At 35.2% G+C, this 20,387-nt stretch overlaps 3 protein-coding genes and 1 non-coding gene across 4 annotated transcripts; 1 reads left to right on the forward strand and 3 right to left on the reverse strand.

Annotated features, from left to right (window-relative positions):
* Window positions 1-7,017: 7,017 nt before the first annotated feature.
* Window positions 7,018-10,764, forward strand: LOC7453961 (probable pectinesterase/pectinesterase inhibitor 36). Its single transcript, XM_002301239.4, has 3 exons — window positions 7,018-9,235; window positions 9,454-9,768; window positions 9,930-10,764. Exons 1-3 carry the CDS (start codon window positions 9,070-9,072, stop codon window positions 10,616-10,618), a joined length of 1,170 nt encoding a protein of 389 aa, XP_002301275.3. The 5' UTR covers window positions 7,018-9,069; the 3' UTR covers window positions 10,619-10,764.
* An 828-nt stretch (window positions 10,765-11,592) lies between these two features.
* On the reverse strand, window positions 11,593-11,665 carry TRNAE-CUC (transfer RNA glutamic acid (anticodon CUC)). The gene has a single exon. It is a non-coding gene; the product is annotated as a tRNA-Glu (tRNA).
* Window positions 11,666-13,399: 1,734 nt separating this feature from the next.
* On the reverse strand, window positions 13,400-15,205 carry LOC7453962 (21 kDa protein). The gene is made up of 2 exons (XM_052450363.1): window positions 14,488-15,205; window positions 13,400-14,196 (listed from the first exon to the last, which is right to left on the reverse strand). The coding sequence occupies exon 2, from the start codon at window positions 14,183-14,185 to the stop codon at window positions 13,571-13,573; it is 615 nt and encodes a 204-aa protein (XP_052306323.1). The 5' UTR covers window positions 14,186-14,196; window positions 14,488-15,205; the 3' UTR covers window positions 13,400-13,570.
* A 147-nt stretch (window positions 15,206-15,352) lies between these two features.
* Window positions 15,353-19,008, reverse strand: LOC7461709 (protein GRAVITROPIC IN THE LIGHT 1). The gene is made up of 3 exons (XM_002302492.4): window positions 18,843-19,008; window positions 18,626-18,682; window positions 15,353-16,835 (listed from the first exon to the last, which is right to left on the reverse strand). The coding sequence occupies exon 3, from the start codon at window positions 16,768-16,770 to the stop codon at window positions 15,502-15,504; it is 1,269 nt and encodes a 422-aa protein (XP_002302528.1). The 5' UTR covers window positions 16,771-16,835; window positions 18,626-18,682; window positions 18,843-19,008; the 3' UTR covers window positions 15,353-15,501.
* Between the last annotated feature and the right edge of the window lie 1,379 nt (window positions 19,009-20,387).

Below are 20,387 nucleotides of genomic sequence, written 5' to 3' on the forward strand. Positions count from 1 at the left end.
CCCTCCTGTGAATTTTTAGTTTGTGTTTGACTAGACAAAAAACGCGTTATTGAAAATTTCTTTTGCATGCAGTGCTCATTATTCAAACGAAGTAAAGTATAAACCAGTGTAAATCCTCCGCTACTGTTTGGTAATAATTTTGAAGAATAAATAAAGAAAGAGATATCCATGCACAAGGACGGCTCACTCAAGGAAATGAACTTGGCTGGTCTTGGTTGGTATCTCGTCCTCCTCGTATTCTTGTAAGGAGTGATCAGATGTTAGGTCCCAAACACATCAAATTCATACATTTCTTTCGAATTAATATATAACGCATATATTTGGGTTTTCATGAGCTCATTATGAGATCCAGTGATTAATTTCACACAGAGAGAGTAGAAAAGAGAAGAACACCAGCTCGTGAATTCGGTGTTCTCCTACGCGGATGGAGATAAGGAGATAGGCCGGAGATGCAGTTACCATTTGAGATGGCTCATACTGTCCCTTACTAGTCAACGATTCTGCCCATCCTTTTCAAGATTAATTAACTATATATATTATATATGCATTAATTAATTTGGGTAAACAAATCAAAACGGTGGCTTGTTAGAATAGTTTTGCTAGCTGCTTTAAACCATGGGTTAGGGGGCCGAAGTTGCAAGTTGCAACGTACAGTCCTCTCAGCATTTAATTATTGTAATTATGTTGCAAGAAGAAAAATAAAAAGGATCTTTTTATGGTTTCTTGAAAGCCCACAGTGTAATTATAAAGCTTTTAAATTTATGTAATAATAAAACAAGATTATGATACATTAAGTATATTAATAATAAATTTATGATCATTTAATTAAAAACTAGTTATGCGTTTTTTATTAGGAAGCATAATGGTAAATATTGATCAGAAACGGGTGGTGGACTAACATGAATTTTTCTAATTCCTTCCCCAGCCAACTTAAATGATTGATAAGAGAGAATGAAAATAGTTTTAATTTTAATTTTCAAGATAAAAATATAATTTTCAGGATCAAAATACGAGGGAGTGAACAATGAATCCACAAAAAAACACCCCATTATTTTAGTATATTATTTTTTTGGAAGAAGTTATTTTAGTATATTAATTATATATTCTGTAATTATTATCCTTCATTTTTATTTTCTTGTTATAACACTTTGAAACATAGTTTTAACATCTGGTCCCGTGGCCGGCCCGGTCCAAGGCCTGGGTTTCAGGTCTTGACCGGATCACCTGGTCAGCTGGGTTAGTTTTTGTTTTAAAAAATCAAAACGATGTTGTTTTAGTAAAACAAAAAAACAAAAGTCAACAGGTTTGCAACCGGGTCTTACCGGGTCGCCGGCTCAACCCGTCGGGTCAGCCGGGTCACACCGGGTTTTTCTTTCCCTTGTTTTTCTTCAACCTGGTCCGATTTCAGCCCCAGATCGGCCGGGTTCCGGATCGACCCGCCGGACTGGGTTTCAAAACTATGTTTTGAAACCAGGCTAGAAAGATATATTTATCATCTTCTTCTTCTTTTAACGTGAAAGAGGACTCTTTCAATAACGAAAGTCTTGAAGGTGGAGATATAATAACTATCATCCGATGCTCAATAATTTTGGCGGTTGTTCACGTTATTAAAATAAGAAATTTTTTATGTGCAATTTGCAAATATATTATTTTGGTTTGAAATCTTCTGTCAAAATTAATAATTAAGCTGATTTCTGAATGATTTGTAGTGATCATCCTTGGTTCAAAAGGGAATAAATGTGGTGTGAGTTTCATCATCATCCTTTTTGTCTGTATACACACAGGGAAATGGGGATGTTTAAATATTTCAATAATATGCTTAACTAAATCATTTTATTAAAAAAATCAAGGACTGTGAGCTTAGCTCTTTGTGCGAACACGAGAGTCACTTTCCTTGCAATTATATATATATATATATATATATATATATATATATATATATATATATATATTCCTGCGTCCTTTTTTAAAAAATTACATGCTTTTCTCTCCATAGCGACTAGACGATGCAGCCAGAGATATACAAATACAAGCAGAACTCTCTTGTCTTGATGAGCTACGATTGTCGTTTTAAGGGGGGAATATAGTGCATTGACTGCATGATTACGTAAGTTGGAACATCATAATCTCCATGATGAAAAAACAGTGTCAACGACTTAAACATTATTAATGGAGTTTGACTTCCTGATCATCATCCTTATCCATAGACAGGAACAGCATCATCATTCAAAACTCGGCAGCGCCACAGATCTAAACCATGGATGATCATACATCAATTAGTTAGTCATCAAATTCATATTGAATTGCTACGCTTTACCCTTTTTGACCAACAAATTCTCTCAGCAAACCCTTTAATTCGTTGCGAATTATTTCCTTGACCACTTAATTTTACAAGTTAGAATTTCGTACTGAATTAAGAGCTCCCTCCAGCACTAAACGTATAATTGCACAAGAAACAAGTTCATTTATGTCCATCAGATTAGAGTTTCATGTATTCAAAGACTGGTGCAAAAGAATACTAGTGAAGTACATGTCAAAACGAAAGGAGAGAAGGAAAACTTTTTATTATTATGTATTATTTTCCAATGAATATAGTAATGCAAATGCAACTGCGATAGCTCTGTGATTTCTCCATTTATTTCTACAAGGGAAAATTATTACAAACTAAAACTATACTAAATAGATGGTACCCGCAGTCGATTGACCATGCTAAGAAATTACAAGTGTGTGTGTGTGTGTGTGATGTAGTTGTAGGGGTGAGTAAAAAAACCAAAAAACTGAGAAAACTGGAAAAAAAAAATAACCGAAAAAACCGAACCGTGAAAAAAAAACCGATTAAAATTTTGAAAAAACCGACCGTTTCGGTTCGGTTTTATAAGCCTAAAACTGAAAAAACCGAACCGAACCCAAACCGGAAAAAACCGAGCCAAACTGAAAAAACCGAGCCAAACCGGTTTGAACTGGTTTTTGTCCTAAAAAACCTAACCGAAACCGGTCGGTTTGAACCGGTTTCGGTTTTTTTAAAAAAAATTCGATTTAATTTTTTTTTTTTTATAAAAACAGAACCGAACCGAAAATGATCAGCGCTATGTAGTCGTGATAGAAATTGGGGAATTGAAGCAGTAATGTGAGATATATCATAGCTAGATAATCTGCTACAAACAAATTTCTTGAATTGCCTAGCAAATTAAGTAATTAATTATGGAGTACATAAACCTGGAAGATCAAAGCCATACCACACATTCACAACTTCTGGTCACACTTTGTTTTCCAAAACCATCAACCATATGGTTTGCCTCACACATAAAGATTTAATTTGGAAGAGGTTTTATTTAGAATTTGATTAAAGAAAATTATTTTACTATTAACAAATATACTAAACCGTGTGGGGGATTCACTGTTCCCCCACACACAAAACACTATGGATTACAACAGTAATCCATAGTGTTTTTCCTTTTTTTTTTTTTTTTTGCTAACTTTTCCTCTCTTTTTTTTTGCAAAATTATTTTTTTTCAACTTTCTTATTTTTTCTTATTTTTTTATTTTTTTCCAAAATTATTTTTTGTTGATTTTACCTTTTAAATATTGACCTGGTTTAAATTTTTACTTTGTAATTTTTTTTAAATACTGTGGATTGCTGCGATGTTTTTCCACTTAGTTTTTCTATTTTATTTCTTTATTTTTCAAAATTATATTTGTCGATTTTTTTTTAATGTTGAGCTGATTGAGAATTTGGTTTTGTAATTTTTTTCTTTGAAACATTGTTGATTGCTATAGTGTTTCTCCGCATGGTTTTTTTCCCTCCAAAATTATCTTTATTTTATTTTATTTTTTAATATTGAGCTGGTTAAAAATTACAGTTACAATATGCGAGGAAAGTACTATAACTTTTTTGAAAATTACTGTCAATTGCTACGGTGTTTTTTCCCATATGGTTTTTTTTATAATTTTTTTTCAAATTATCCTTTTTAATTATTTTTTTTAATATTGAGTTGTTTGTGAATTACAATTACAAGTCATTACAAATAAGGCTAAATCATGTGGGGAAGCACTGTAGCTTTTATCACAAAACACTGTGAATTGCTACAGTGTTTCCAACATGATTTTTTTTTCTTTTTTTTGGTGTTTGTTTTGTTATTTTTTTTAAATTGTCTCTATCAATTTTTTTTAATATTGAGCTGATTAAGAATTTAACTTTGTAATTTTTCTTCTTTAAAACACTGTGAATTGTTGCAGTGTTTTCCCATGTGATTTTTTTATGATTTTTTCCAAAATTATCTTTGTCGATTTCTTTTTTTAATATTGAGTTGGTTAAGAATTATAATTACAATAAAACTAAATCATATGAGGAAAGCGTTGTAGTTTTTCTCACAAAACACTATGGATTGTTACAATGTTTCTCTAAATGTTTTTTTATTTTATTTTATTGGGAAAAGTGTTATAGTTTTCCTCCCAAAACATTGTCAATTGCTACAACGTTTTTTCTCATGGGTTTTTTTCCTTCCAAAATTATCTTTGTTGGTTTTTTTTTTAATATTAAGTTGGTATAGAATTTAGCTTTGTAATTCTTTTTATTAACTGAAAAGCTAAATCATGTGGCGAAAGCACTGTATCTTTCATCACAAAACACTGTGAATTGCTATAAATCATTTTGTTCAGTCTCTAAATTTTGGATCGCCAACACAACTTTTTTTTCGTCATGAAATATTTGTTCCATCATACCTTTAATTGCTATTACTTATCTAGCGCTGGTTCACAATTATAACACTATCAAGTGCATTTGTTTTATAAGCCTGCGGCAGCGCGCGGGCATGTCATCTCGTGTGTATATATATATATATATATATATATATATATATAGCTGGTTGATTATGTGCTCACAATAAACAAATGATTTACTCCCAATATTTATCTGCAGGCTGACAGCCCATTCAAGTTTTTCTTTCCTTTTTTATTAGTGGGACCACTCTGAGAAAATAGAATCTCGTTTCTTTTCTTTTTAATTACCAGAACCCACTTTGAGGGCACATTTGGAAGGATAGTATCACTTCCAATGACGTCACACAAAATAAAAAAACAAGGTCGCGCAAGTCATATTGGCGCAACAAAATTGCACCGATCCGAGCTGGTCGAACACAATTTTTTTTTTTTAAAAAAAAAGGTTGCGCCATTAAATTTGTTTAAGATTTGCAACCTTTCAAAATATTAATTTTTAAAAAAGCTTTTCACCTACAGGTTGAGAATATATTATTATCCTTGTATGCTTTTATCTTAACTGTGAATTGGGACTATAGTCGTCGTCTACAGGGGTGACTACAGATTCCCAAAACCTCCATTCCTCCTAGTGTGGAAGGGGGTAGGTGTCACCTTGTGATTGGATTTTCTCCATGAGGCACACGAGTCATGTACGATAATCATGTGGTTTCACCCCATTGGCCAAATGGGTCCATTTCATTACTGGGGTTCATCCTATTTTGCATGAGGGTAAGGTCAAAATTAACCGAAGGAATCCGAAGGTTCAGAGATGGTTTATGCACAAAGAGGCAACCTGTCTCGCAGCTAGTTGGATCACTCCACAATTCCAACACCTTGTCCATAACTTTTATGCAGGGTACTGACTAAATCTTCATTACGGGGGCTCGATGATTAAAACACAGAACTGAAAGACAAGGTGAAAACATTGTTCATCCCTATATATATAATTATTATTATAATTTTAAAATTTAACTTAAGATAAGGTACTGGTGAATTCAAGATCTTTTCAATGGAAATCCCAAGGGTGGAATGGGAGAAGAAGTGTAACTGTGTTAGTGAACACTAAGAGCTCTCTTAAGTATGGGTGTTTTATTCTCTTTCTTATGGGTAGTATGCTAGCTTGGAATGTATGTGGTCTGGGTGGTAGGGACAAGAGGAGAGTTTTGAGAAATGTAATTAGAAAGAATAATATCGACTTTATTTGTGTTTTGGAGACTAAATTAGAAATCGTGGATGAGAAAATTGTTAATGCTGTTTGGGGACGAGAACATAGGTCTTGGTATATATATATGTTGTACCTTCGTTGGGTTTATCTGGAGGAGTTCTGTGCATATGGAATCATTCTAATTTTTGTGTCAACTCGTCTTATGTAGAGTTCAATGGTGCAAACTTGGGGATAGAAACACAAAATCTTTTCATTTATCTGCAGCTATGAGAAGGGAGAAGAATGTTATTCTCTCTTTATCTATTAATGGAAGAACTGTCTCAAAGCCATTGGAGATGAAGAAGGAAGTGGCAATGTTCTACAAAAGTCTTTGTTGTCATGAAAAAAGGATCAGACCATCATGCTCAAATCTGTTGTTCAAGAAGCTGTCACCACAATATGTTGCTGCTCTTGAGAACCCTTTCTCTTTTGAGGAAGTTAAAGATGCTATCTTATCTGGGAATGTGATGGCGATAAAGCACCTGCACCTGATGGAATCATTTTCTTTTTTTTTATTAAGAAAGCGTGGGATACAATCGGTAATGACATTTACAGCATGGTGCTGATTTCTACACATCAGGCCTGTTACCAAAAGGCATAAACAACCCCTTCATCACTCTTATTCCTAAAGTTGCTAGGTCAAATTAGAATGCTTTTATCAGGGGAGGACAGATACTGGATAGTGCGCTCATTGCTAATGAAGTTACAAGTTATTTAAATAAATAAAAAAAGGTTAAAGAGCTACCTCTTCAAAACCGACTTTCATAAGGCTTTTGATTCTGTAATTTGGGAATACCTGGATGAATTTATGGCTTGTATAGGTTTTGGTTCTAGATGAAGGGGCTGGATTAATCCATATGTCTCGACAGTTGAGCTCTCAGTACTAGTGAATGGCTCTCCTTCTGAGGAATTCAAGATGGGAAAAGGTTTGAGACAGGGTGATTCTCTATCACCTTTTCTTTTCAATATTCTATGTGAAAACCTGTAATCAGTAGAATCATCTCAGGGCCTTATGCTTGGAAAGGAAGACACTTGTCAATTGGTGGGAGGGTGTGTCTCTTTAAATATGTTTTAAACAACCTGCTCATATATTATCTGTCTTTATTCCCTATTCCTTTAAAGATTTTAGCTAAAATTGAAAGACAGATTCGATTCTTTTTGTGGTCTGGGAAGGAGGGGGGTACAGAAATGTGTAGTGTCAAATGGGCTTCGGTGGTACTTTCAAAATGTCAGGGTGGTCTTGGGATATGTTCCATTTTGGATAAAAATAAAGCTTTGTTGTTCAAGTGGCTTTGGAGATATAGGAGTTCTGATACAGGATTATGGAAAGATAAGGTCTCTAGTATTCATAAATTGAAAATGACTTTTAATCTACCCATGGAGTCATGGACAAGGTTAAGGCTAGAGGTAGTCTCTGGTTAGAAATTCTCAACAGAATCAACGCCGAAGGGGTTAATTTTAGCTAGAAGGGGCATTGGTGGTGTTGTGGATGCAGTTTGTCCAGTTCGTCTTCTGTCAGAAGAGTCTGTGGAACATCTCCTTATACATTTTCATAGTCGCTGGAGAATTTGGGCTAAATTCATTGAATGGTGGGGTTTATCCTAGTGTTGTCCAAATAGCTTATCTGACTTGCTACAACAATGGGAAGTCCTCGTTGAAGGGAAATTTCAGAAGAAGGTATGGTTCATGTTATTTTTTGCTACTGTCGGGTCATTATGGCTTTCCCGAAATGAATTGATTTTTAATCTAAAAGAGCAAGATTTTGGTTCTTTATTTCTTCTTATTTTAACCAGACTCTATGTGTGGTTAAAAGCTCTCTCTCCTGACTTTCCTTATTGTGCCCTGGATTTGCTTTTATCTACTGATGGATTGGTTAGATGGACAAATCTTAAGGGTCTTAGACCTCTTGTTACGTGGTCTCCACCTGCTTTTCATGGCCTTAAATGGAATGTGAATGGATCTTCTATTGGAAAGCCTGGACCTGCTGGCGTTGAGGTGTTCTTCATGATCATAAGGGTGTGGTGCAATGTATGTTTTCTATGTCTGTTGGAATAAAAGAATCTAATGAAACTGAGCTGCTTGAGTTGATTAAAGCACTGGAACTATCATCCACCAGAGAAGAGTTTATAGGGAAGAGTATTATAATTGAATCAGACTCAGCTAATGCGATTGATTGGATGTCTAATGAATCCAACACCCCGTGGAGAAACTGCATCAGCTCTTCATACTTGCCGTTAGATTTTCTTTAGTTTTGGGTTTTGTAAAATACTCGCACACTACGACGGAGGGTAACCATATGGCAGATGCACTCGCTAAATAAGGTGTTAACGGAGCTTCCGAATTGGTGGGTCGGCTTCGACAACTTACTCCCTCCAAGAATAAAAATAATTGAGTGTTTATTGTTTGATACTGATTAAATCTTCATGGAGATTTCCATGCCTCAGGACTCTGTTATGTGGGGACAAGATGCATTGAAATTCAGAGGGATATAAAGTCTATGGATAAAGAAAATCATCTTTGGATGCGTACCTGTGGAAGGCTTTGGCAAGGGATAGATCTCTACTTATTGCTAATTTCTGCTGTGGGGTTATGTTCGTGCCCTTGCATGACAATTTTGTTTATGTTATATCAGCTTTTCTCTGACCCTTTTGGGTTGTTAGTTTTTCCTTCTTCATGCTTTAATGTATTTGCCTATCAAAAACAAAATCACTTAGTTGTTTCCTTGAGAACTCATTATGATGAGTTAGACTTTCTAAGAAAAATCTGTGAAGAGTTTCTTGATTTTTTACACTAAAAGTCATAGTTCATGAGAGAGAGCAATAACTTCAAGATTTATCAGGAAATTCATCGCTTGTTAACATCTGGATGTCTGTATCTTTCAATTTAGCTCTTCCGTTTGTTTAAGATCTTAATTAATTCATTTAGTTTAGCAAAACTTTTAGGAACCTCTTTACCTCTCTTCTGCTTTTATTATCTGTAATTAATCTAAATAAATATCATAATTAATATTAAAATGTTACGATAAAAAAAAAAGCAACATGTTTGCTTCTTCCCCTAGCTGTATATATATATGCATCACATATATAGATCGATCTTCAAATTAAACAAAAATGTCTAGTGCTAGTACTGCCACCATTTTCCTCCTTCTGGTCATAGCAGCCACCACTACCTTTTGCCATCAAGAATTGGAGAAATCAGAAAACTTCCGAAGCCAAACTGATCAAGCTAGTGAAGCTCTAGCTTTCAATGTGAAGTCCGGTAAAGGGCTGAAAAGGAGTAAGTATATCTTAATATGGCTATTTCACTTGTATAAGGCCCCGTTCACAGAACTTTTTTTTCTTTTTTAATGATAATTAAGGTTCCTAATTAACAAATACCTCATTTATTTTATTGTTATACTCTATGCCAAAAGCAATTTCAAAAGACGCCAAAATTCTCCCAAGTTCCAAAAATTTTGCTGGGGATTAAATTTCTTTTCTGATTTTGCATTTCAGGAAAACCAAACGGGAAACTTCTGACATCATGGAATCCAGCAAATTCGAAGGCGGACTACGTGGTGGCACAGGATGGCTCTGGTACACACAAAACAATCAATGATGCCCTTGCTGCACTTGACAAAACGGGTGGTAACCGGAGAAACCAAAGGGTGATAGTCTACGTTAAAGCAGGGGTGTACAATGAGAAAGTGGTAATTAAGAAAAACATGGAAAAATTGATGTTTGTGGGCGATGGCATTGATAGAACCATTGTCACAGGCAACAGAAATGCTAAACGCGATGGATATGCCACGCACGAGACAGCTACATTCGGTAAGATCATTGAAAGCGGAGCATATATTTCAGATTGTGCAATTTGTTGTTGTTTTTTGTCTTTTCAAGCGCTGAGAGTTGAGATCGAGCCCTGTTTCAACAATAATATAGATATCAAATTTTAAGATTTTAATTACTAATGGATCTCCTATTTTGTGCAGGTGTACATGCAGATGGGTTTTGGGCTAGAGACATGACATTTGAAAACACAGCAGGCCCCGACGGACGCCAAGCAGTGGCACTAATGGTGAGTTCAGAGCAGTCGGTTGTTTATCGTTGTAGCTTCAAGGGTTACCAAAACACACTCTATGTACGATCCAAAAGGCAATTTTATCGCGACTGCCATATATATGGCACTATCGATTTCATATTTGGCAATGCTGCGGTGGTTTTGCAAAATTGCGACATCTTCGTAAGAAAACCAAATGAAAACCAAAAGAACGTGATAGTTGCACAGGGAAGAAAAGGCCCTGATGAAAACACAGGGATTTCTATTCAAGGATCGCGTATTAGGCCGGCCCCGGATTTTATTGGCGTCAAAAACATCCCTACTTTCCTAGGCAGGCCATGGAGAAAGTATTCCAGGACAGTGATTTTTGAGACGGACATTGATGGCTTTATTGATCCAGCAGGGTGGTTGCCATGGGACGGCAGTGTTCATCTTAATACATTGTTTTATGCAGAGTATAACAACATAGGCTGTGGTGCATCTACAGAACACAGGGCAAAATGGCCTGGCTTTCACGTGTTTAAAAGTTGGAAGGAGGCTAGCCCTTTTACCGTGAATAAGTTCATAAAGGGGAGCTCATGGATTTCTCAGACAGGCGTGTCCTATAAGTTGGGAGTCTGAAGGCCTCTCTTTTCGTCCTAGTAATGTGGAGTTCGCCATAATAGTGGTTTCAATTAGCATCAAAAGTGTCCTGTAATGGTGAAAGCACAAGTTCATTGCAGAGTTCTATATTGTTAATGTTATATAAATTCAGTAAAAACACTCAATACAGGAACTTCTTGGATAATAGCTCTACGAAATTGAAGATAATCTGTTGTTACAAAAAAAGTAAACTCAATCTTAATAAAAATTAAAGCCGATAAGCTCTCCCCACTCTTGATTTATTGCCGTCGTCTCTGCCCCTCGACGAACTCTGCTTCTTCGTTGAGACCACCAGGATAAGCTCCGTCGCCTTCTTCGCAGTAGCCTTTACATCATTTTCTTATCACTACTACTATACCAACTAACTAACTGATTCTGTTACGATACTTAACTATTTTTATTCACGTGTGCTGCCGTCTCTGGTAATGCCATTTCTGTATTTGGTGAAGAGTAACCATACATAGCCTGAAAATGGCTCATTATAATACTGGAATGATAATTGGAATTGTAACACCATTTTATTATATGGGTAATATAATAGATAAAAAAAATTATTATGAATTTTATTTAAAAAAAATAGATAAAAATTTCTCTTGTTTTCAAGTTCAAATAAATACAGAATCAAAGAGGAAGAAGAGGAGTACAATGAAGCGGGTCTTGTGGACGGAAGAGAGATCGGAGAGTTGTTGATTAGAAACGATGTCGTCAAGGAGAGATTTGACGAGTTTCCATTCTTGTAAGAATTGTTTTCGGAGAAATCTCTCTTTCGAGTCGTGTTCATCTTCCGTTGGGGCAGGCATTAGAAAAATTGAAGAGAGGGGGTGAGAAAGGAATGCTCGCTTGCTTGCTTGGTTCTGGGATTGAAATTGAATTCCCGCCTGGATTTATTTAGCACTCCTTTTCTAAATTCTGAATGGACCCCACTGAGGCTCGAGATGGAATTTAAAAAACGTTTCCGTTGCCGGGACTTGAACCCGGGTCGCTCGGGTGAGAGCCGAGTATCCTAACCAACTAGACTACAACGGATTTCTTGGTTTGATGCAGCAGCATATTTAATTTATATATTTTATTAATTATCGACCAAACTAGTTTTTTCAACAACTTGAATAGTGGATGTGGAGGATATGCGTTCTAGTCCAACGAAAAGCATAATATACAAACCAGGCCTTTGGGTGAACTTATAAAATGTTTACTCAATGCCTAGCTTGCTTTACGATCTCCACGTTATAGCCTCAAGTTTTGCTTCTTTTCTTTTTTTTTACTAAAAATGAGCTTTAAAAACTATCGTTTTAAGACATTAAAAGCGTCACCATTTGAAAGCAAGCAATCTAAACAAGATAGTTAATATAGTTTACTCAGATGACTAAATGCATATGAGATTCATAAAAAGTGCAGGTTGGATGTCCAAAAGCTACTAAAATCCCATGTTACCTATTTCTAGTCTAAGTAGATATAGTATTTCCTTACATGCATCATGTACTATGCTGCAAATCAGATTTATATATATATATATATATATATATAGATGTTGTTGATAGGTTGTTTTAGCATAAAAAGATTAAAATTATATGACGATTGATCTAATTGACTTGACAAGTCCAAGAAAAACTCGAGTGATTGATAAAAATATAGTTTGATTAAAAAAAATCAAGACAATAACTTTTTTTAAATATTAAAACGACAATATATTAGATAAACTCAAGTTAACCTGTCAAATTCATTACTCGGGTCATGAAACCCTGATAACCCTATAAAAAAAATTCTTATTTAACCTAATGTTGAAGAATGAAAATTAAAAACAAAATTCAACTAAAAATTAAGCCAAGTCAAATGGCTTGAATAACTAAACTGAATGCATTTGCCTCCATATTCTAACATGCGATCAAATAACCTCATAATACATAAATCAAAATAAAATATAAAACTTGATTTTCAATCAACTTAATATTAAATAATGAAATTGAAAAAAAAATCAATTGTAAGAGGACAAAAAATACACAAGTTTACCGGCCTAACCCGCGACTTGGGTTATAAGACCATGATAACTCTATAGAAAGCAAATTAAAACAAAAAATATGAAACTTAATTATCAATCAACCCAGTGTTGAAAGATTAAATTAAAAAAATATAAAAACAATAACTCTAGTTAACACGAATTAACTAACCATATCCAAGTCAAGAGAACATAATAACTTTATAGAAAGTAAATCGAAAAAAAAATTATAAAGTTCAATTCTCAATTAACTAAATGTTGAAGAATGAAATTGAAAAAAATATTTAATTAAAAAAAGATAAAAAAAAACATTTGTTAAGTGTTGCTAACATGTTTTTTAATAAAAAAAAAATTAAACCATATAATAATTAATTTGATGTGAACTGATCAACTTGTAGATATAAAAAAATAATATGAACGAATCCAAATTAATTTAATAAATTCATAATCTCAATCATGACAGTGGAATAAACAAAACCATAAAGCGATTAAAAAAAACAGCATGTGCAGAGCAATAGTTAATCCCCCTCCTCATTTATTCTGTTAATAATAATAATAATTAATAAGAAGCGGAGGTTAGACGCATCTTTTAGAGGGATCAGGGGGGCTCATAATGAGGTTTAAGGCTTAGACAACCCGCTCTCTCAACTATAATGTCTTTAAAGAAAGAACTTAGATTTAAGCAAGACTTGCTATTTTAAACCGTGTAGGATGCAGGCAAAAACTTTCTTACACGAAACGGAAAAACAAATGATAATGTCAACATCTTACGCAAAAGGATGAGATTACTATTCAGTTATTACTGATTCTTAAAGGTGCTTTGTTCACTTTGTATACAATTGTACAGGAAACTGACAGAACCTCAAAACCAGTACACAGTAAGAAATCTTGAACTGCAAAGTTTGATTCAGAAACACAAGCAAGGTTTACATGTAGCCTTATGGCTTGTGCTTTGCAGCGTACCGCTGAAACAAGGCTAGTGCATTGCTAGCAGTCTGTGCCACATTCAAAACCTTGGCCTTGATTACAGCCTTTAACTTGTTCATATCCTTCCCCGGTAACTCATCCACACAAGTACTGGCATCAGTCATGGCAGAGCTTACCCAGGTCTCGAAATTACTTACGTGCCAAAAGACGTCACCGCCACCCGCAGCACCTGGATGTTCCAAGCGATGGAGCTCTCTAACTGATTGGCTAAGTTGATCCACGCTATCACCAATTTGATCCAAGCAGTCCTTCACAGCCTGGTAATCCTTAGATTTCATTGCCTTGAGCTCCTTGACCACTTTCAACATGAATGTTCTTGTTTGGAGGGCCTTGTATAGGCTCACGGATAAGGCAGCTTGGGCTAGTTGTTGAGGGGTTTGTATTGTTGAGTTTGCAAAGACTGATAGGTATTGGGTGCATAGGGATGGATAAAGGGTCTTCGTGCACGCAGTCTCGATATAGGCCCGAGGCCGGGAATGTCTGGCAAACCTTGCCGGTTCCACTGTGCCTGAAAAGCAAAATATGGATAGCAGCAGTAGCGGTATGGAAAGGCTGAGACGATTCATTCTTGTTGAAGCTAGTAGAATTGAAGGAAAGGAAATGTGTCAAACACAGAAATGAACTTTCCGTTGAGAGCAGAGGAGTAGGGTAAGGCTGTATATATAAAGAGGCTGTCACAGGCTAAAACTTCATAAACTTGGATCTATCTTGCACTTTACTCGTATTAATCACAAATAATACTCAATTATTAGTCCTTGAAAGAAGCCTGAATAGAAAATAGGATTATGCCTATCCGGGTTAGTTAAATGATTAACCCTAAACCTGCATTATCGAGAGTATCTCGGATCTGCAGTAATGAAAAACAAACCTTGGCACGAAGATGATGGTTATCCGAACCTTCATTTTACCATAAAACACTGGCAGGGTTTCTCGGGAAGGGGCACGCACGTGCATTTTGATGGTCAACATTTTAGGTTCTTTATGTTTCTTAATGACTCAGAGAGTTGGATCCATTATACAGTAGTGGCGAACTGCCGATTCCTTCCATGATAAATCAAATTGGTAAATCACGTTAACTTTTTACCAGTAACGACCAGAATTCGTGGGATCAACGGATTATTAGTTTCCTGCCGTTGGATCGGTTGCACTGGAGAGGGTTCAGCGATGCCCGTGGCGACCTGTCCATAAACATGGCAATAGCTGTTAATTCCTGATAAACAGTCTGGTCAAAATTATCTTTAAAAAATAAAGTTTTTTTAAAAAACAATCTTTCAAAATATTTTTTACAATATATTAAAAAAATATTTATTATTATTATTTTTAAAATTTTATTTTTGAATTAATTTAACATAAAAAATAATTAAATTTTATAAAAATCACGGTTGGACAGCAGAGACAAGCCGTCTCCCAATTTGACACCTCGCAAATCATGTGCTTCTGAACCTGAGTGATCTTTAAGCAAGGATCAGCCACAATCTCTATCAAATCCTCTAATCCTCTTTTTTTATGATCCTGTGGATCGTTGAGCATATCTTGCATTGTTCTCCAGTAACATGATTTGTCTTGCATATTATTCAAGCCAAGCATCTATATCCTCCCAGAGATTATACCACAATTCCAAGCGAGATGCACCTTCACATGAGTAAATGGCACTGATTTTCTCGGTAACAATTTACCGATTTGCTATCTGGAACATACAAACCCAGGCAAGATCATGAAGCAGAGACACAGAGTGGGGCAGAGAAGATATGAAAGCTCATCTCTTCTCATCTCATTCAACGAGAAAGACAATTACATAAATTACAACATTATAAAGGAAACACAAATTGAATCCAAACACACCACATAAACAACACAGCAAATATTTGTTCAGGTTTGGTAATCATTCGGCAACCTTCACACCTGAGAGATAAACACGGCTCTGAATCACACTGCCTCCTATCCAAAACCCAGGCATAACCATTAGACCAACCCTAGGTTTTGGATCATTTTCATCTAATATCAGGTTTTTTACAACACTTTCCATATAAACCTCTGAGAACTCATTTCCTCTCTTAACCTGGAAGACCTTAACATTTGGATCAAAGGAATAAGCCAGCCTGTGCAAAAGCCAGATCGACTTGGCCAGTTTCAAGAACACCTGGTAGAAGGGCGTTCTTGGATGCCCTCCCCCATTTATATAATTTCGCTGATCTAAATTTCCAAAGAATGAAGCCTCCATCTTTGGGTGAACCACCACCAGGTACTTGCTCCTGCAAAATTTCCCAAAAGCAGAATCTGGGTTCTGACCTAGCATGTCCAAAGGATCCATTTCCCTCATAGAAAGAAATTGGTGGAAGAAAGTCTCCTTTGAAACTGCCCCACTGTCAACTTTAATTGAGAAGTTCTCGTGCTGAAACCCACTGAACATTCTTTGACATATATGAGACTCAAATGCGTACTTTTTGTGGGCTCTCTTTGCATAAACAACGTTGGATTCAATGGAGTTAGCTGCAGCATCAAGATCCCACCCGGCTGCTTTCATCATGTTGATCAATGGTTTAGAAAAATCATGAATGGCTTTGAAAGCAGTTTCCACGGCAGATATGAAGAGATCCGGGGTTAGATCCACAGAATAAAAACCACTTTCATCTCCAGAACCCTCTGATTCTTTGGTTGACAAGCCCCTGAGTTTAAGATTCTTTTCCAGTTTTGCTCTTTTCTGGTTTGCCTCCTCAATCATCTGCTGCAACTGAAGAATCTCAGAATCTTTATTCTGAATTTCAGATTGGAATTTCTTCACCATAACCTCGTATGTTTTGAGCAGGCTCTGCTGTTCTTGGATCTCTGCAGCTAACCGAGAGTCCTGAGGAGAAACACATATTGGCTTGGGGTTGTTTTCCCTGTAGAAATGCTTGAGCTCGGATAGATTTTTCAGCTCGGAAATTACATCTTTGTCAGCAGCTTGTATCTTATCAGGATCGTAGGGAGTATGAGCAGATTGGAGCTGGATGTAAGCTGACTTCAGAGAGGAGATGTTGGTAAATATTTTGGATATCAAGGCTTCCAAAGCTTCTGGATTTTGATTTGCAGAATCTTCCATGGGTTGAGGGTGGACCTTTTGATTGTTGCTCTCGCGGGGTTGATTATCTTTCAACCCAGTGGGTAGCATATCTACTTTCAAAGGATGGGCAATCTAGTTGGATTCCTTCCGAAAATACAACAGTGTGGCACAACCTGAAAAATCTCATAAAAGTATTAATGACATCCAAGACTATCAGCAATGCAAGAAGCCACAACTCAAGCAATTCCCAGTAATATTTCACACATGCTAAATCCAAAATAAGCCTAAACTACGTCCACATTACAAAGCAATATTTTCAGATATTGGTCGCATTTCTAAACTGATCTCAATTCTGGCTCATGCACCATTGAGCAACCAGGATGAAGAATGTCGTGTGTGCACATAATGCAAGAGCAATCTTGTGAACAGTGATCATTTCGCTCCAGAGAGCTTATGAAAAATGATAAAAATGTTTGATGAATAGATTCGAAAATAGAAAACACTGCTTCCTGTTACTTAATATACTCCACACTTACAAGGTCATAACCCAAACATTGTTAATGAAAATTTTAGGGGGGGAGGGGTGTCCATAAAAGCAACTAGTAACAAAGGACTGAAGAAACCACACCAAAGATGTCATAAGGCATATATCAACATGATCCCAACAAGGCAAGAGAGTCACAATGCCAGTATACCACAATCAATCACTTCTTTTTTTAGTAAAAAATTGCACTGGAAGGATTTGTACCAAAAACTCATTCTGGCCAAAGCCCTGATTGATTGGAGACAAATCCCTTTAGCACTTGGACAAGAACCTAATGACCTCTCAATCACCAAAATGATTGGAGGGAAATCATTCTATGCTCGACAGGTGAGCCCATAAAGCCAGGAGCCCAGAGACAGCACTCCAGCTAAAACCTTAATATGGTTAGAGAATAACGAGAACTACATAAGTCAGGGATTGACCTAGATCACAACAAGGCTTAATGATGTATGAAAGATCTAGCACCAGCTCAGTTATTAAACACTCAATCTGATTGCAGGACCTTATTTTGGCACAACCAACTGAAAATATAAGAATTTTTAGGGCTAGTTTGCAGAAAAACAAATATTAGCTCTCTGAGTTTGAAAGCAAAGGTAAGGCTGACAAAAAGGTAGAAGTGAGTAGAAGAAGAAGAAGAAAAGACTACCAAGCATCAATCCAAAAGGTTCTTTATCATAAAAGATATGCTGTTGACTGCCACATTATAGCATCTGAAGAGAAATTCTCAAAGTGAGTCCACCTTGAAAACAGACCAATTTTAAATAATTTCCTCAAACTTATTTTTTTTCCAAAACCCCAGATTTGATCGCTTTTTATCATCAAGCCCTAAAATGAAATAACTCAATTGACTAAAGTCGATCCTAGGTAGAAACTTGGAGTGAAGTGAAGATTCAAACTTTACATATATGTGAGCTTCTGATAACTCACTTAACTGATGTGAAATCTCAGTAGAAACTTGAATAGAAAAGACAAATTCAAACTCTTACGTATATCATGCGCTTGCTGCAAAGACTTGTCTAAGACTCCATACATGACATATACTCCCAGATTATACTCAGTGACACCACTTATCAGCACGTCAACCATGCGCATATGATACAGTGATCAACTTGATTCGGAAAAAGGCAAGTCACAGCATGGAACAGCAGTTGAATCATCCAAAGATCAAGCTTCGAGAAGATGTAGAAGAAGCCAAAAAAGAAAAATACACGAATAACCAGTATGATAAGGTCATAAATCTAGCGGTTTCACTCTTTCTGTAGCCAAAACAAAATCAAAACTAAAACTCTTCAAAAACATTCATATAAGTTCAAGTTTCTGTGCCGTAGAATTATATTCCTTCTCACTTGATAGCTTATTTAGAAAACGAATAAGAAAAGGTTCATCCGAACCATAAACCACTTTGAGCTGGTTGCTTACCTATAAAGATCAGAAGGCACCCTCAGAATGCACCCAGCTAACATAATACCCGTCAACCTAAAATTAAAAAACAAAACACAACCAGTTCATTGTCATCGAATCTTGAAAGTTCTATCAAAACCCTAAAAGTAAAGCACAAAAGATTCCAAATTCAGTACCCATCCAGTTTAATTGGGCGTACAGGAAGTTAGATTGGGGGGCGAAAGAAGATAAATACCTGATCGGAGATGTTTCCGGGGAGTGACCGGAGGCTTGAATGGCAAGGAGTCGGTGAATGTAATGGAGAGTTTGGTAAAGTTGAGGTTTCAACAAAAATATACCTATCTCGGGAACTCTCTTAGTTGCTTTACTAACTTTCTAATTCTGTGTTTTTTTTTTATTTTTTATCCGTGGGTTTTTAATAAATAAATAGATAAAATCGTTGTCTTTATTTTGAAGAGAAGAGGAAAGTGTAGGTAGCACCGTGCTTTTTTAAAATTTAAAATAATTTTATTTAAAAATAACTTTTTTATTATTTTAATGTATTAATATTAAAAATAATTTTTAAAAAATAAAAAATATATATTATTATAATATATTTTTAAAAATAATTATTATTATATTTTCAAATATCACCGTAAATGACGAGTCATCAAAACATCCAATCTTATTTGTTTGCATCCCCGTAATAACAATTATTGAAGATTCACTATTTCATAATGATTCACCATAATCACTTGTATCCCATGCTTTCTTTTTCTTAACTCTTTCATCTTGCTTAGAAGATTTTTTTTTCAATTAAAAAAGAATTGAAAACATAAAGGTATTCATTGGTATCACTGTGGTTTCTGGGTTTTCTGTTTTTTATTTTTTATTTTTAAAAAAAAAAGAGAGTTTTATTATATAATGTCAAGGTCGAACCATGTGCAGCATAAATAAAGGAAGGTTTAATATGGACAGTTGTATTGATTATTTTTTTATTTAGTTCATAGCTTATGTGATAAAAATCGGACTGTGGTGAGTTGTAAAATACATGACTGATGTCGTTTGTTTTATGCGAATCTCCATTTCTAACCAAAATTTACTTCATTTTCTTGTAGAGAAAACTAGATAGGTGGTAATGCTACGTAACATGCTGTACCAAAAATTTTATGAACATAAGAAATATAATAGAATTATGGAGAATTTTTTTGATGGGTAGTGAGTCAATAATGAAATCTCTCGATTTAATTTCTTACTTAGTTTAAATTTTAAATTAAACTATTTAATAGATATCTCGATTTAGCTCAATCAATTTAGCAAAATATTGGACGACTAGTGGAACGTGTTCTGGCTTTAAAAGAAAATTCAACATAACATAATTTTTTAAAAAAAATTAGATGATGGCATATTAAATAGATTAGGGTTACATGACCTAACTCATCAAATCCACGACCTGGATTATATACTATGCTGGGTTTAAAAATATAGACTATTTTTTATTTAATTATATGATAACAAAAATAGTCATTCGAAAAATCAAACATCAACTCAATATCATGATGTTTATTCGAAATTATAATAGTCTAATGAAAAGCAAATCGAAACAAATTCCAAAGCTTGATTTCTAATCAATCAAAGTTAACTTGTTAAAACTGTGACTTGGGTTACGGGATCCACTAAGCTCAATGATTTTTTTCAAATTCATATTTAATTATATGATAACAAAAATAGATACTCGCAAAATCAAACATTAATTCATTGTTAGGTTTATTTTGCTCCCCTCATTTCTTATTCCCTACTA

The sequence above is a fragment of the Populus trichocarpa genome, chromosome 2 (genome assembly GCF_000002775.5).
Source record: "Populus trichocarpa isolate Nisqually-1 chromosome 2, P.trichocarpa_v4.1, whole genome shotgun sequence".
Taxonomy (NCBI): domain Eukaryota; kingdom Viridiplantae; phylum Streptophyta; class Magnoliopsida; order Malpighiales; family Salicaceae; genus Populus; species Populus trichocarpa.